This window comes from Anolis sagrei, chromosome 2 (assembly GCF_037176765.1).
Source record: "Anolis sagrei isolate rAnoSag1 chromosome 2, rAnoSag1.mat, whole genome shotgun sequence".
Classification (NCBI taxonomy): domain Eukaryota; kingdom Metazoa; phylum Chordata; class Lepidosauria; order Squamata; family Dactyloidae; genus Anolis; species Anolis sagrei.
Window position 1 is genome coordinate 274,883,720 of NC_090022.1, and position 16,822 is coordinate 274,900,541.

Sequence of the window (16,822 nt, forward strand, 5' to 3'; positions counted from 1 at the left end):
TAAACATTCGATAGGTCAAAGTGGAGAACATGTGGCCCTTTGAGATACTGCTGTTATTTGATGCTTTCAAGTCATTTCTGACTTAGGGTCATCAAATTATTTCTGAATAAGGCAAACTTATCACAAGGCTTTCTTGGCAAAAGTTGTTCAGAAAGGGGTTGACTTTGCTTTCCTCTGAGACTGAGAGACTATGACCTGCCAAGAGTTATCCAGTAGGTTTGTATGACTGAGTGGGATTTGAACTCTGGTCTTCAGAGACATAATCTAGTGCTCAAACCACTCACCACATTAGATCTCCATGGCATTTCAACTCTCATTGGCCAAAGTACGTATAACAGTGAAGAATGTTGAAAGTGGGTTAAGCCACATATTTTTGGTGATGCTCACACCGCGTATGGGTAATGGTGGTTGGAGTCACAATGCAGTGCAACACACCTTGTTCCCGAGCTATGGCTTTTTAATGCTTAGATGATTCTAGGAACATACTGGAGAGAGTAGCCATTCCTTTTTACACTTGTTCCGGAGTACCAGGTTTTGTATTGGACATTAAATATTGCTATTTCTTCAATGGATTTGAAACAAAAACTCAGTTTGAAAATTATATAGCTAAAGTAAGTAGAACCATCTTGAGTTGGGCTAGTCGGTTTTAGAAACAAGCAAGCAAAAAATTAACAACAGGATTATTTTTTCCACTTCAAAATGTGACAAATTGATTTTAAAAAATCACACAATACATTGGTCTTTTAAAATGTACATCCTTGATCATTATGAGGAAAGCAAAATATCCCTTATGTCAATCTTCAGGAATTGCAAGGAATTTAATAGGAATTTCAAAATGCTATCGTATAGATCAGGGGTCCTCAAACTTTTTAAACAGAGGGCCAGATCACAGTCCTTCAAACTGTTGGGGGGCCAAATTATAATTTGAAAAGAAATAAGAATGAATTCCTATGCACACTGCACATGCCTTATTTGTATTTAAAACACTTTAAAACAATACAATAATTAAAATGAAGAACAATTTTAACAAATATAAACTTATTAGTATTTCAATGGGAAGTGTGGGCCTGCTTTTGGCTGATGAGATAGGATTTTTGTTGTGTTTCAAGTCATTTCAGATCTTGGTTGACCCTGAGCGAGGGCCGGGTAAATGACCTTGCAGGGCTGTATTTGGCCCCCGGGCCTTAGTTTGAGGACCCCTGAGATAGATTTATAAGGCATTTTTTAAAGATCGCATATGAGTCTTGGAGAGTCATGCAGTACTAATCTATTTCCTCTTGCCAGAAGTTCCAGAAAAGGCCCCGAGTGCCTAAAAGCCAGAGGCTATGAATTCAGATGTAAAACCTTTGATATTGGGTTTGCCTTTACTTTTCACCTTCAAAGCATTGGGGGGGGGGGGGGGGCATTTTCAACAACAGTAGCAGAATGCTGCTTGGTTGCAACTTTTTGAAGTAGAATGCTTTACCCTCTAAAATAAGGGGGGGAAAGTGGAACAAAAAAGGAGTCCACCATATCTGCCTTAAATGCCCCCCTAGTCTTCCTGTGCTTTGCTATGAGCTGCCCCGAGTCCCCTTTGGGGTGAGAAAGGTGGGATATAAATGTGGTAAATAAATAAATAAATATCTAGGTTCTGTATTTCATCCCAGAAGGAAGGAAGGGAGGGAGGGGCCATGCAAAACAACATGGTGCTAGTTAAATATCCCATATATTTTATCCAAAATACTTGGCACAATAGCGTTTTGGATTTCAGATTTTTACTTGAATGGGTCCCAGATCTAAACACAAACTTCATTAATGTTTCACAAATACCTTTTACACATTGCTCAAATTTCATACATACTATAATTGCAAGATTTCAGCAGAGGGTTGGACTAGATTCTAATTACTATTTTATATTAATATATTTTATATTATTTTAACAGTATAAATCTGTGATTCTATTATAAGCGTGCAAGAGAAAATTATTCTTTATTAGGGCTACATTTGGCCTTTTAGTTAGCTTACCCAGGAGTCTTGGAGAGCCTGAGAGCAATAGCCCTTAAAAATAATTTTTCCAGTCTTTGAGCAAAACTTCAGCTTGAAGGAGTGATCACGATTTTTAACCAAAAGATGGAGAGTGCTACCTAATGCAGTTACAAAAAAAATCCCCTGTTTTTTTGTTTTGTTTTAAAGCAGGAATCCAAAGGCTTGGTCCTTTTGTTGTACTACCTTATGGGCTTAATGGCCACCAGCTTTTCTGCTTTGACAGCAACATAGTTTGAGATTTCAGCACAAGGTGGCACCCTAGAGAAAATTTCTCATGTTATAGAGAAAAACTTCTTTCTCTAGGCTATGTAATAATCTTTAAAAGACCATCAAACTAGCTGGTTGCTGAGCCATACTGTCAAAAGAGTAAATAAATGTATTAATTTCAAATATGCTTTTTTCCAGGTACATTAGTAAATAAGATATGAAAGGCATTTGGTAAAAAGAAGATAGGATGAGGTTTCTCATTCATTTGTTGTTGCTGTGTTGTGTGCCTCCATGTCATTTCCGATTTAGGGAAATCCTAACGTGAACCTACCATGGTTTTATTCTTGCCAAGATTTGTTTAGTGTGGATTTGCCATTGTCACTCTCTAAGGCTGAGAAACTATGATTTCCTTAACAACAATAAAGAAAACAAAACTGAAATCTACGTAAATGAAAGCAAATACTTCTCCCGTGTGCATCCTTAGTAGGACTTTATGATTCCTCTCTCCATTTAATTTTCCCTTCTTTGCACAGATTGTAAGGATGGGTCTTGTGTGGAATAAAGTGCCTAGGACTGTTGTATTCCGCTGCAGTGTTCAAGGGAAAATGTGCTTGCCTTTTCTTTCTTGTAAAAGTCAAATCTCAGGCCTTTAAAAATGCTTGGCTAAGCAATAATCTGCTATATTCCTTTTTTTTAGATAAAAAAAGAGAACCAATCCCCCCCCCACCCCCCAATAACCTTTATTTGTTTGCTTGCTTATGTCCAGCTGTGGATTGTCTCTTCTTCGGTTCCTAATCTTCCTCATTGCTATTCTGGGACTCTTTTGAAGCTGTTTATCTAGAGGGAGATGGCAGCAGAAGCTAACAGGTCTTCTTAGCTATGTGATAAGAAGCTGAATGAGGAATCTGGGCTCCCTGAGGTTTCCCTCAAAGAGTCATGCCTGACGGGCAGAAACAAAATGAAAATATCTAAGAAGCTCTACTTGAATATAGATGGAAAGACAGTTGGGAGGGGGAGCAAAGTGTCTGCAGTAAGAAGGCTAGCTTGGATATTAAATACTAAATGCACCAATTTTAGTATATGTGTGTGCCAGCTGTTCTACCTAACCTTTCTCCTCCTTAGGGATGGCAAAGTTTCACCACACTTTTCACCTTATTTTGTGGGTCTAGATTAGAACTTTAACAAACCCTCATGCCCCCACAAAAAAAGTAAATAGGTCATGTTAAATTGTGTATCCAGTTCCCCACTCTCACTACTAATCAGCAAAATCAGTGTCTTCTTTCTTTCTCTTTTACTCTTTCTCTCCCTGCACACAAGAAGCAAAATATACATATACATACATACATACATACATACATACATACACACACACACACACACACACATACATACATGAGATGGATCTTTCCAAGGTACATCTGTCAGCTTACCATGTAGGGCAGAGATGGGCAACTTTGGCAAGCTAGGAGTATTTCTACAAGGACACAACATCTCAGGGCTGATGCGAAGTGTCAAACTCCAGATCACTCCCAGAATGGCCTTTACCAAGAGCCTTCAGGCCATTGCAAAGGTGGGAATGATTCCTGATTGTCCAGTGGTGGTAAACCAAGTTCGGTACCACTTCACGGTCACCTTTACTGCCCCCTCCTGTTCATGTTATAGTGGTAAACACTGGTCTGTTATTCATCAACTCATTACCTGGAGTGACATCAGCATGGGTACCAAGGCAATGACATGGAAGAGGGATGGATGGGAAAAGAGGAATCATCCTTACCCACCTCCCTTCTTCAATTGCTCAGTCAATGTCACTCCAGGTGACAAACAACAGGTACTAGCTATTTTGTACTTGGTGACTGCCACTATAACAACATGAGGGAAATAGCAAGAGTGATTGATGTTCACCCAATCCTGAGAAATATGGGATGGCCATGTAAACAGTTGTGGCAGGTTTGTTCCAAAGTTTCAGTGAAACTCTGGAGCAACCCAGAGCTTTTGTTGAAAGCCATGTTAAAACAGTTCAAGGTTGCATTAATACCAATCAGCTCTGTGTGCCATGTAGCCCCACAGATTTCATTGTACCGCCCTTTAAGGTTAATTATCCATGTAGATGTGCTCCTGGAATCAAAAGCTCAAGGGTCACACTTTGGAGGGGGGATATAACCTTTTAAAATTCAAAATATAGGCAGTCCCTGAGTTACAAACACCCAATTTACAGAGTCCTAGTTACAAAAGGGGATGAGACAAGGGGCTAGTGAAAGAAAACCTAGTCCCAGGAAGGCAAACTAACACCTGAAAGAGTTATCATGGGGAAAAGAAGTTTCCACTGAAGCTTTATCACCAATTCTTGTTTTTGTGAGAATCTAAAATTTTCAAAATCCAATTGTCACAAGGAGAGAAAATGAGATGAAATCTTCTGAACAGGGACATAGCCAGCAAAACAAACAAGTTAAGTTTTCCCTAGGCTAACTAAAACAAACAAAATGGCTAAAGATACATTAAAATATACCTGTTCTAACTTACCGTACATAGAAATTCAACTTAAGAACAAACCTACAAGATCTATCCTGTTCATAACCTGGGGACTGCGTATAGTGATTATTATTGCTTATTTTGTTAAATCTATTTTTATTTCATTATTTATTTACTTCTAACATTTTCAGTCATTAAAGTAATTGTGAATAGATTAATAATAACTTAATTAATGGTTCACTGCTGACTGTGGGGTCTGTGCCCACAGTTTCATCTCTCTGCATCTGCCAAAACATACCTCTCTAGGCATTTTCTAGGTCCTCAGCTATTCTATGGTATGCCTTCTATGGAATTTTCTACATCCCTCAATGTAACTCTGCAGTAAATTCCAGTGGAAGTCATTCACTTCAATAAGGTTATCTAATATCCACATTTTTGTGTTTCCACAGTAAGTTCAGGAATGTATCCCCAGTGAATACAGGGGTCCTATTGTACTTAACTTGAGGACTTTTAATGTAATTCTTCATACCTAAGAACTTGAGACCACACAATAAGCAGTGTTCTCGAGCAGACAGAACTCTATGAGTCTTATAGTTTGTGTCATTGAGAAGCGGACTTGGCTAGCCATGAAGCGCTATGATGCTTGGGAAGCTACTTTGATGAATTGCTTCTCTTCTGCAAGCCTCCACCACATTCATAGTAATTAATTGTTTTCTCTCTCTAATTCACGGAGTCCCTTCTTCAATATCTGCTTCAATTTTACTTACTGGTGATTTGCTGTTAGCTTAAGCAATTAAAAAAAGAGTTAAGGACCTGAATCTATTGGTGCTATTTTAAATTCTTACTCTCCTCATTGCCACTTTAAGTAAATTACCACACACACACAGAGAGAGGTGAAGAGCACTTTATATGTGCTGCCACTAAGGGCTCTTCCACACAAAGCCTATGTCCCAGGATCTGATCCCAGGTTTTATGCTTTAAACTGGATCATATCAGTCTGTACTACCAGATAATCTTGGATAAACAGAAAATCTGGGATCAGATCCTGGGATATAGGGCCTGTCTGGAAGGGCTGTAAGCTGCCATCAGACTTATGGTGGCAGGTTTTCTTCTTCCAGAAGCAGCTCAGAGTGAGATCTAGACTTCTCATATTTGAAATCTTATATTGTATGAACATGTAATACTGTGACAAAAATTAGCAGTGATAGAACATGATGCTGAATTTCACTGGTAAGTGTCTTTTCTCCTCAGGAGCTTCTTTGTCCCTATATATGCTCAAAAAGGAACTGAGGACCCCTCCAAATAGGCCCAAAATGTGGTTGTCTTGGTTTTACCCGAGGCACCTAAATGATATCTGAGGTAAAACCAAATTAATCCAGAGAAAACTGAGATTTCCCAGTTGCTGCACCTGGAAAGATCCGGACCTTAAGGTACAGTGCGGATCTTCCCAGGTAAGAGTCCTGTGGGGATTGAAGCAGTCCCAGGGGTCAATCCCCACAGCCATCCTGGTACTTTGGGCTTCCAGAGCCTGAAGGAGAGGGATGGCACCCACCCTCCCCCCCCAGCCCCCCAATTCCCCCTCAAAAGCTTACTCAATGATAGCCCCGGAGGTGGGGGGGGGGAAGGGAAATGGGTATATTTTTAAGGGGAAAATGGGGTGCTGGGTGTCATCTCAGATCAACCTTTGGTTGGACCATGATAGAATCTAGCCACTCCCCAGGGAAAAGCCCAGGGTTTGTGTTGGGGATGGGGACAGCAACCTGGGGAAAATTAGGTTAAAATAACCCAGTTCTTCCTGGGTTTTTGGGCAATGTAGAAAGGCCCTGAGAAGTGTGTATGGGTAATGGACCCATTTTTCATATACTATAATGTAACTATAATGTAATTTTGGGGACCCCAGCATTAAGTTAAGGGGGTCCCATTTTGGGTCAGGACTCATAGTTTAAGAAGCAGTGAACTAGAAAACCTCACTAATTCTTCTAACTCAGGTATGGGCAAACTTTGGCCCTCCAAATGTATTGGACTTCAACTCCCAGAAATCTCAGCTTACTGGGTGTTAGGAATTGTGGAAGTTGAAGTTCAAAATACCTGGAGGGCTAAAGTTTGCTCATGTCTGTTCCAAATATAATAATATAATATAATATAATATAATATAATATAATATAATTAATATAATCTCCAGCAAAGGATCACTGCCTTGTCGGGGCGCTGGAGCTTGAGCACCTCAATGATGTCATGAGCGAAACCGTGAAGGGACACCCAAGACGGGACGGTTGTGGCAGAGAGGTCAGACCAAGCGTGATCCCTGGGGAAGGCAATGGCAAACCACTCCAGTATCCTTGCCAAGAAAACTAAATGGACCAGTACAACCAGAGATATGTCGGTATGCCATTGGAAGATGGGACTCCCAGGTCGGAAGATGGCCAAAATGCTACTGGGGAGGAGCAGAGGATAAGTTCAACTAGCCCCAGATGTGATGACGCAGCTAGCTCAAAGCCGAAAGGAAGGCTAGCGGCCGACGGTACTGGAGGTGAACGACGAATCCGATGCTCTAAAGATCAACACACCATAGGAACCTGGAATGTAAGATCTATGAGCCAAGGCAAATTGGATGTTGTTATTGGTGAGATGTCAAGACTAAAGATAGACATTCTGGGGGTCAGCGAACTGAAATGGACTGGAATGGGCCACTTCACATCAGAAGACCACCAGATCTACTACTGCGGACAAGAGGAACATCGAAGAAATGGAGTAGCCTTCATAATTAATAAGAAATTCGCTAAAGCAGTGCTTGGATACAACCCAAAAAATGACAGAATGATCTCAATTCGAGTGCAAGGAAAGCCTTTCAACATTACAGTGATCCAAATATACGCCCCAACCACAGCTGCTGAAGAAGCAGAAGTAGATCAGTTCTATGAGGATCTGCAGGACCTACTGGATAATACACCAAAAAGAGACATTATTTTCATTACAGGAGACTGGAATGCCAAAGTGGGAAGTCAAATGACAACAGGGATCACAGGCAAGCATGGTCTGGGAAAACAAAATGAAGCGGGACGAAGGCTGATAGAATTTTGCCAGGAAAACTCGCTGTGTATAACGAATACTCTCTTCCAACAACCTAAAAGGCGGCTTTACACATGGACCTCACCAGACGGTCAACACCGAAATCAGATTGACTACACCCTTTGCAGCCAAAGGTGGCGGACATCCATCCAGTCGGTGAAAACAAGACCTGGGGCTGACTGTAGCTCAGATCATGAACTTCTTATTGCCCAATTTAGAATAAAACTAAAGAGATCAGGGAAAATACACAGACCAGTTAGATATGATCTCACTAACATTCCTAGCGAATATACAGTGGAAGTGAAGAACAGATTTGAAGGACTAGATTTAGTAAACAGAGTCCCAGAAGAACTATGGACAGAAGTCCGAGACATTGTTCAGGAGGCGGCAACAAAGTACGTCCCAAAGAAAAAGAAAACCAAGAAGGCAAAATGGTTGTCTGCTGAGACACTGGAAGTAGCCCAAGAAAGGAGGAAAGCAAAAGGAAACAGGGATAAGGGGAGATATGCCCAGTTAAATGCGCAATTCCAGAGGTTAGCCAGAAGAGACAAGGAACTATTTTTAAACAAGCAATGCATGGAAGTGGAAGAAGACAACAGAATAGGAAGAACACGAGACCTCTTCCAGAAAATTAGGAACATTGGAGGTAAATTTCAGGCAAAAATTGGTGTGATAAGAAACAAAGATGGCAGGGACCTAACAGAAGCTGAAGAGATCAAGAGAAGGTGGCAAGACTATACAGAAGATCTGTATAGGAAGGATAATAATAACGAGGATAGTTTTGACGGTGTGGTGAATGAATTAGAACCAGACATCCTGAGGAGTGAGGTTGAATGGGCCTTAAGAAGCATTGCTAACAACAAGGCAGCAGGAGACGACGGGATCCCAGCTGAACTGTTTAAAATCTTAAAAGATGATGCTGTCAAGGTGATGCATGCCATATGCCAGCAAATATGGAAAACACAAGAATGGCCATCAGACTGGAAAAAATCAACTTATATCCCCATACCAAAAAAGGGAAATGCGAAAGACTGCTCCAACTTCCGTACAGTGGCCCTTATTTCTCATGCCAGTAAGGTAATGCTCAAGATCCTGCAAGGAAGACTCCAGCAATACATGGAGCAAGAGTTGCCAGATGTTCAAGCTGGGTTTAGAAAAGGTAGAGGAACGAGAGACCAAATTGCCAATATCCGCTGGATAATGGAGAAAGGCAGGGAGTTTCAGAAAAACATCTACTTCTGCTTCATTGACTATTCTAAAGCCTTTGACTGTGTGGATCATAATAAATTGTGGCAAGTTCTTAGTGGGATGGGCATCCCAAGCCACCTTGTCTCTCTCCTGAGGAATCTGTACAAGGACCAAGTAGCAACAGTAAGAACTGACCATGGAACAACAGACTGGTTCAAGATTGGGAAAGGTGTACGGCAAGGCTGCATCCTCTCACCCAACCTTTTTAACTTGTATGCAGAACACATCATGCGATGTGCGGGGCTGGATGAATGCAAAGCTGGGGTGAAAATTGCTGGAAGAAACATTAACAACCTCAGATATGCAGATGACACCACTCTGATGGCCGAAAGCGAGGAGGAGCTGAGGAGCCTTTTAATCAAGGTGAAAGAAGAAAGCGCAAAAGCCGGGTTGCAGCTAAACGTCAAAAAAACCAAGATTATGGCAACAAGAATGATTGACAACTGGAAAATAGAGGGAGAAACCGTGGAGGCCGTGACAGACTTTGTATTTCTAGGTGCAAAGATTACTGCAGATGCAGATTGTGGCCAGGAAATCAGAAGACGCTTACTTCTTGGGAGGAGAGCAATGTCCAGTCTCGATAAAATAGTGAAGAGTAGAGACATCAGACTGGCAACAAAGATCCGCCTAGTCAAAGCCATGGTATTCCCTGTAGTCACCTACGGATGTGAGAGCTGGACCTTAGGGAAGGCTGAGCGAAGGAAGATCGATGCTTTTGAGCTGTGGTGCTGGAGGAAAGTTCTGAGAGTGCCTTGGACTGCAAGAAGATCCAACCAGTCCATCCTCCAGGAAATAAAGCCCGACTGCTCACTGGAGGGAAAGATACTAGAGACAAAGTTGAAGTACTTTGGCCACATCATGAGGAGACAGGAAAGCCTAGAGAAGACAATTATGCTGGGGAAAGTGGAAGGCAAAAGGAAGAGGGGCCGACCAAGGGCAAGATGGATGGATGGCATCCTTGAAGTGACTGGACTGACCTTGAGGGAGCTGGGGGTGGTAACGGCCGACAGGGAGCTCTGGCGTGGGCTGGTCCATGAGGTCACGAAGAGTCGGAGACGACTGAACGAATGAACAACAACAACAATATAATATAATATAATATAATAAATATAATAAATATAATATAATATAATATAATTAATATAATAATATAATATAATATAATATAATATAATATAATATAATATAATGTAATATAATATAATACAATATAATATTATAATATTATAATATTATAATATTATAATATAATATAATATAATATAATATAATATAATAATCATTCTTCTGAAAACTTAAGAGCACACAAACATACAATACAACAATGGACATAGTTTAATTCCAAGTTCATTGACTTACCCTCAACATAGGGCCATTCTGGAACACATGTGGTTCATCACAAACAACACAGTATTCATTCAACACTGGTATCCGCTGCTCAGCAAACTCAATTGTCTGAGGAAAACGAAAAAGAGAATAACACAATCTGCTTAAAATAATTAACAAGCAGCTCAATCTCCTGCATGTTTCTGAAACAAAGGCAGCACTGTCTCCTACCTGCACAAGAAAACCGTGGTCTCTTACTGGAACAGATTTTGCACCATAAGTTGGCTGCTTTTTTAAAAAAGAGAGAGAAAGACAAATTAGAAATAGAATCAGGTTATGTGAGGTCATCGGAGATACTACTATCAGAAATTGGAAAAGCCATGAAATTGTCAAGTTGTTTGCATTTGAAATGCTATTTAGTTCTCATAGGCCACATAATTGAAAACCATCTGCTATTTTATTGGTTTCCACCTATTACAGCTTAGAAATTGGACCTTGAAAGTAGCACATCTCTTCCTAAATGCTATGTTTCTGGAAAGATAACCAAACAAACACATTCATTTTAAGGAATAAATGCAATAACCTCTCATTTTAAAAACCATACTTCCAGGTACATAGATATTTAAATCCCAAGTGAGTCCTAACACCAATACTGATCAGGGCTAGACTTCCAGTGCCAATTTTCTTATTGATATAGAGGATCAGCAAGGCAATTGTACCAACATCTGCTATTAAACAACTCAGGGAGAAAGTACATGCTTAGAATGCACAAAGTACCTGATTCAGTCCTTTCTATTCCAGTTAAGCCGGGAAAATCTGTGGCCCTTTGGGTGTTGCTGAACTACAAATTCTGTCATTGTCGGCCACTGACTGTACTGGATGGGGCAGATGGGGGTTAGAGTTCAACAATTTCCAGAAGACACAGGCTGATTATGAATAAGCAGTCTTGGTAAACAGCTCTGCTGAAAACTCTAGAGAAAGCACAGTCTGCTTTAGAGCTTGGTGAAGTTGTTTTTTTGTTTTGTTTGTTTTTTTGGATTACAACTCCCAGAATTTGTTTGCTGGTCAATTCTGAGAACTGTAGTTCAAAAACATATTGTCTCTTCTCTGCATCCAGATTTACATCACAGTGGGATAGTCAAATCCACATCTTGATTTACAGTAAAATAGTTTTTGTGTTTCTAACTTCATTCTTCATTCTGACACTGATATCAGATGTATTAAAAGATGAAAATGGTCCCAACCATCTAACAACTATGAATGGGCAATTAAATAATTTTTATCAGAGCTTTTACCAAATTCCATAACTTCTAAATGTGGAAGAAAACAAATTGAAAGATTTTGTCACCACTGCCTATAGCAAAGATATATAAAGATTAAACCAACCACCAACCATGCTGGAAATGGAAATCAGTAACCAGTATGGCAGTATGCCAGCAATGCAGCAATGTTTGCACAAGTTATGCACACATTCATATGTACGAGATGAGTTTAGAAAGTATCTGCTAGCTAATGAGGTCTTAAATGCTATTGGGATGAGAATATAAAAAGTGCCTCCTATTGAGTCAGACCATTTGCTCATTTAGCCCTATATTGCCAAATTTACTGACATGAGAAATTCTGCAGATCTCTTTCTCATCTCCAGCTTGAGATTCAAAAATCAGACAACTTCAGGTATGCTCATGGTATTATATTGGAAGTAGAGTCACACAACTACTAAACAGCCAAATATTGGTACCATTCCTTGAGTTGTGCCATGATTATTGTTCCTTAAACTGGAGAATTTTGCCTAGATTCCTTTGAGCCGTAAGCAGTGGCAAGGACTTAGACCATCAAAATTCTAAAAGAAACCCGCAACAGAACACTTTTAATACTGAATATGGACATTTTGACCCCAAAATAAAAATTCAATGGAAGGGGATAAATCATCAACAGGAGGGGCAGATAATGTATGTTGTCTTCACTATCCCTCTGGCATTCAAAATGACCCAAGGACTTCCAGATGCAGCTCTCTTCTTGTATTCATTGATAGTCCCCAGGGCTGCGTTCAGGCACATTCTTCCCCTATCATAAGATTATTCCCGCTCCACTGGGCACCCAAGGGCAGCTGAAACATGTCAAATATGTCATCCTTAGAACCTGGACAAAGAGCCATGTCTGTAAGGCTCCAGCTCTTTTTTTCTGCACTAGCAGCAATGACAATATGTGAGGTACAGGTTACTTCCTTTTACAACTTTGTTCAAAGTACCCATGCCAGCATAGGTCAAGGTTACATCAGTATATTATGTCACTGAAATACATGCAGTCAAATAAGTTCTAACCATTTGATGTTTTACATTTGATTTCCCTCTTCGTCTATTCAAGTGAGGTTCTGCATTTAGTATACATACCTTGAGAATATAAATTTATTGCATTTATGTTTATAGAATTATAAAGTTGGAAGAGACCTCATAGGCCATCCAGTCCAACCCCCTGCCAAGAAGCAGGAAAATCACATTCAAAGCATAATATCATGCATTCATATCTATCAGTTCATTTATTACTTCTTGATTGCTGAAATATTATTAACTTTAGTGTTTGCAAATCTATATGAATCAACATGAATTCATGATCACTTTGAATGTAAAAAAATATTCTCAGCCTTGTCAAGAAAGATTGTCTCAATACATCTATATATCTGCAATGTTTTCTGGGGCTACAACCAATCTCTGATTTAAAATCAGAACATTTCACTAACTTTAATGCAGTGGTTCTCAACCTGTGGGTCCCCAGAAGTTTTGGCCTTCAACTCCCAAAAATCCTAACAGCTGGTAAACTGGCTGGGATTTCTGGGAGTTGCAGGCCAAAACACCTAGGGACCCACAGGTTGAGAACCACTGTTTTAGTGGAAATATCTGAGGCATGGGTTGTGAACTATAGGCCTCAGGGATGAATCCAAACCTCTTGGTTCCAATCTGATCCCAGACAACACCTTGTTCACATAACACTGTCATTTGTTGGTTTCACAACCTTTTTTTAAGGAGTTAAGAATTTTCAGCTGTAAGAATTTTCTCATAAGATTGACCAAGCAGATCGATGATTGGATCTAGTCATCCACAACTGAAAATGATGTACGCATTTTCACACTTCATAGTACCTACCACCTTTGCTAGTGAATCTTTTCAAGACAAAATTTGTGCAGACATTTTAAAAAAGAGACTTAATGATACCTAAAGAACAAATAGCTCAAAAGGCCTTACAAAACCAATTCTGACACAACTGCTCCATAACATATCATGTGTCTGTAAATTATTTCAACAAAACACAAAACTAATACTGACAGCTATTCCACACATTTCAACTCTTCTAAAATAATTCAAAATACCTTGGTTAAATACAACTTTTAAAAGTTTTTCTCATTTTAAAAGTCTGGAATGCTTGCCCCAAGAAGACCCCATTAATTTCAGAGTGTTTTCTTAAGCAAAGAACCATCAAAAATGTTTTTTTTTCCAGTTCCTTTCTCTGAAATATAGCTTGCATCACTTGGTATTTATTGCTATTGTCCCATCCAGATACTAAGCAGACCTGAATCTGCTTAGCTTATCAAGATCAGATGGGATTTACAATTAAGTGCTAGAAATTGAAATGTGCTGGCATTTTTGGGCCCACTCTTATAGCTTTGTCCCTGCCAAATTCTGGAATGTGCGCTCTCCAAATGTCTCTGAAATTAAATTTGATCCTTGAGCTGAAAGAAAATTCTCGCTTCTGAGGGATTAAAAATGAGTGATGGGCACTGCATGAAGAAGTGCCTTAACAAAAGAACATTTCTATGCATATAACAAAATTTCAATTCCTGTTTGGATGAGATGTTTAACCAATTCAATAAAATACAGGAAGAACAAAATAAGCCTTCAAAGCAAAACTGCTTACGCACAGCAGATTGTGATGGTGAGGATGAAGATGGTGTTAAGATACCAATAAGCCCTGAGGTAAGCGAGAGCCTACGACCCTCTGCTATCGTGGGTTCCTTGAATAGCTCCATTTTAGATGACTTGGGGGCACTGGAGTAAGTCTTGCTGAGCAACTTGTGGTTCTTCAGTCCATCTAATTCGTCCATCCTAAGATTACTGGAATAAGACCTGCTTAAAAGTTTGTGGGGCTTCAAAGTACTGTTGTGCTCACATCGAGTATCCCCGGAGCATGGCCTACTCAACAGTTTGTGGGGCTTAAGAGTGATACACTCCTCCTGCTTGATGGCAGCTGAGCAAGAATGGTTCAAGAGTTTATGTGACTTAATGGTCATTGTGTGTTCAGCCCTGGGGTCGCTGGATAGTGAGCGACCAAAAGTCCTGTGAGATTTGGTGATGCACGCATCCTCAGCTTTAACTGTGCTCGAGCAAGTCCTTCTCAGCAACTTGTGAGTTTTGGAAATGCCGTCTTGCTCCGGTTTCAGTTTTGATTTGTTTTTCCCACAGCCTGGTGGAGGATAACTTGGCGACCTTAAAAACAAGACAGAGAAAAAATAATCAGTACTGCCTCTTCTAGGAAAAAAAATCATACATATTCTTACAAATCAGCAGAAGGTTGATATATGGTGGCAGGCTTGTAGCAAGGATTTTGTTTCGGGGGGAGCTGAGTTTGATTCGGGGGGGGGGGGCTGAGTTTGAGTGAAAGAGGGTTTACCCTAGCAAACCTTTTGTATCGTTACCCCAATACCCCCATGCATATGGGATATATTGAGCATGGTGATCAGATCATGAAATGAATAACATAACAGTTTAAATAATGTACCAGTAAGGCCTTCTCGCGGACCACCATACAGGCTACATGCCTGTATGGTGGCAATATCTCATTAAACATGCTGAAACTCCTTTCACCCCCCTGAAAGGAATGAGAAGATTTTAAAATTTAAACAAAGGAGGCAGGGGTGTCAGAAATGTGAGATGATGGAGCCATACTGGAGCACCTGATGGTCATACTTTGACCATTTTTAACATACAGTGAAAGATGCTTCACATGAAAATATGTTGAGTATGCATGTGTGCATACTTTCTAGGGATGCCAGAGTAAAATAAGAGATGGCTCCTTCAATTGTATTTTAGCAGCGGTTGTCTTGAAAGCAGGTAACAGGCAACAGTTGATGAAATGTCAACACTTACATACCCATTAAATAAACAGAAGCCCTCCTGAGTTTTCTCTCAGGCAAACTAAATGCATTCAGTTTCAAGAAAAGCAGGCTAGCTGGTTCCTCAAAATCTGAGGACCATCATGTAAGCATAGTCAATAACTATAAATAGATAGAAACAAAACAGTTCACCTTCTATCGCCTCAAAATAGATAACTGAAGAACCTGCTCTCAGATGTAGGTTCATATAATGCACATGCCGTCAGCCAACATGGCTATTAAAAAGATAACATTTAGAGGGAAAGAAACTGCCTCAGTTACATTTTTCTCCTGCAGACCTTGCTAATTAATTTGTCATATGGATGATTTACAATGCTTTCAATAAACCTTATAGCTTTATTCCAAAGCTTGTACGACCCAGTGAGAATACCAAATCCTCTTGTTTAATGACTGATGATCAAAAGACACTATTGTAAATTGTCCTCTATGTGCTGTACACCGCCACGAGTCGCCCTAGGGCTGAGAGCGGCGGTTAATAAATGCAAGAAATAAATAAATAAATAAATAAATAAATAAATAAATTGAAGACCATTAATTAATTGATAATATTACATGAATATACTTATAGAGGAAGAAGCCCTAAATCAAGAAGCAATATTTGAACAATGGTACACGTAGGTGCTATTGCTCTAAAAAAGGTTGGAGTGTTTTTCCACCACTGCATTTAAGCAGGCCTCAAGTTACATATCTGGCCACTATTTGGGTAAATCTTCAGGCAATGTGTTAGATTTGTTTTGTGTTTTAGGGGTGGTTTGGTGGGCTTTGAAGTGTCAGGAAAAGCCCACTTTATTTGAGAGCAAATTTTTTTCCCATTTTTTAAAAGAAAATAGTCTGATGATTTGAGAGGGGCTTTAAGGGTCAAACTTTGCCTACCCTTGTTTGCAGAAGAACTGCAATGCCAGAACAGAGGGTGAAAGATGAACAAATTATTGCCTTTTAGGATGGCATTTTCAGTTCACATCTTTTATATGTAATAATAATAATAATAATAATAATAATAATAATAATAATAATGCTTTATTTGTATCTCGCCTCCTCTCCCCAAGAGGACTCGGGGCAGCTTATAACAAGGAAGGAACATATAGTTAATAAAAATCACACTACAATCCTGAAAAGGTCAAATCTAAACAGCAAATCAGAAAAACAAAGCATAATACCTAAAAAATAAATCACAAAAAACAAGTTAATTATAACGCAAAAATGGCACTCATAAGTATAAAACTATGTAATAGTTAAGACATGTAATACACTAAAAATCACAAAACCTATTCTTCTTGGTAAAAACAATAAGGTTTTGTTAAAATTAATCCCATT

General features: G+C 39.6%; 1 protein-coding gene across 2 annotated transcripts in view; it reads right to left on the reverse strand.

Moving 5' to 3' along the window:
• PARP8 (poly(ADP-ribose) polymerase family member 8) overlaps positions 1 to 16,822 on the reverse strand; it is a 204,734-nt gene that overhangs the window by 20,495 nt on the left and 167,417 nt on the right. The window contains exons 12-14 of one of the 2 annotated variants that reach the window (XM_060761469.2): positions 14,258 to 14,822; positions 10,576 to 10,629; positions 10,378 to 10,473 (exon numbers count right to left, since the gene is read on the reverse strand). In XM_060761469.2, coding sequence (XP_060617452.1) covers positions 10,378 to 10,473; positions 10,576 to 10,629; positions 14,258 to 14,822 — 715 coding nt within the window. Of the gene's footprint in view, positions 1 to 10,377; positions 10,474 to 10,575; positions 10,633 to 14,257; positions 14,823 to 16,822 lie in introns of both variants that reach the window. The other variant, XM_060761468.2, reaches the window with a different exon arrangement.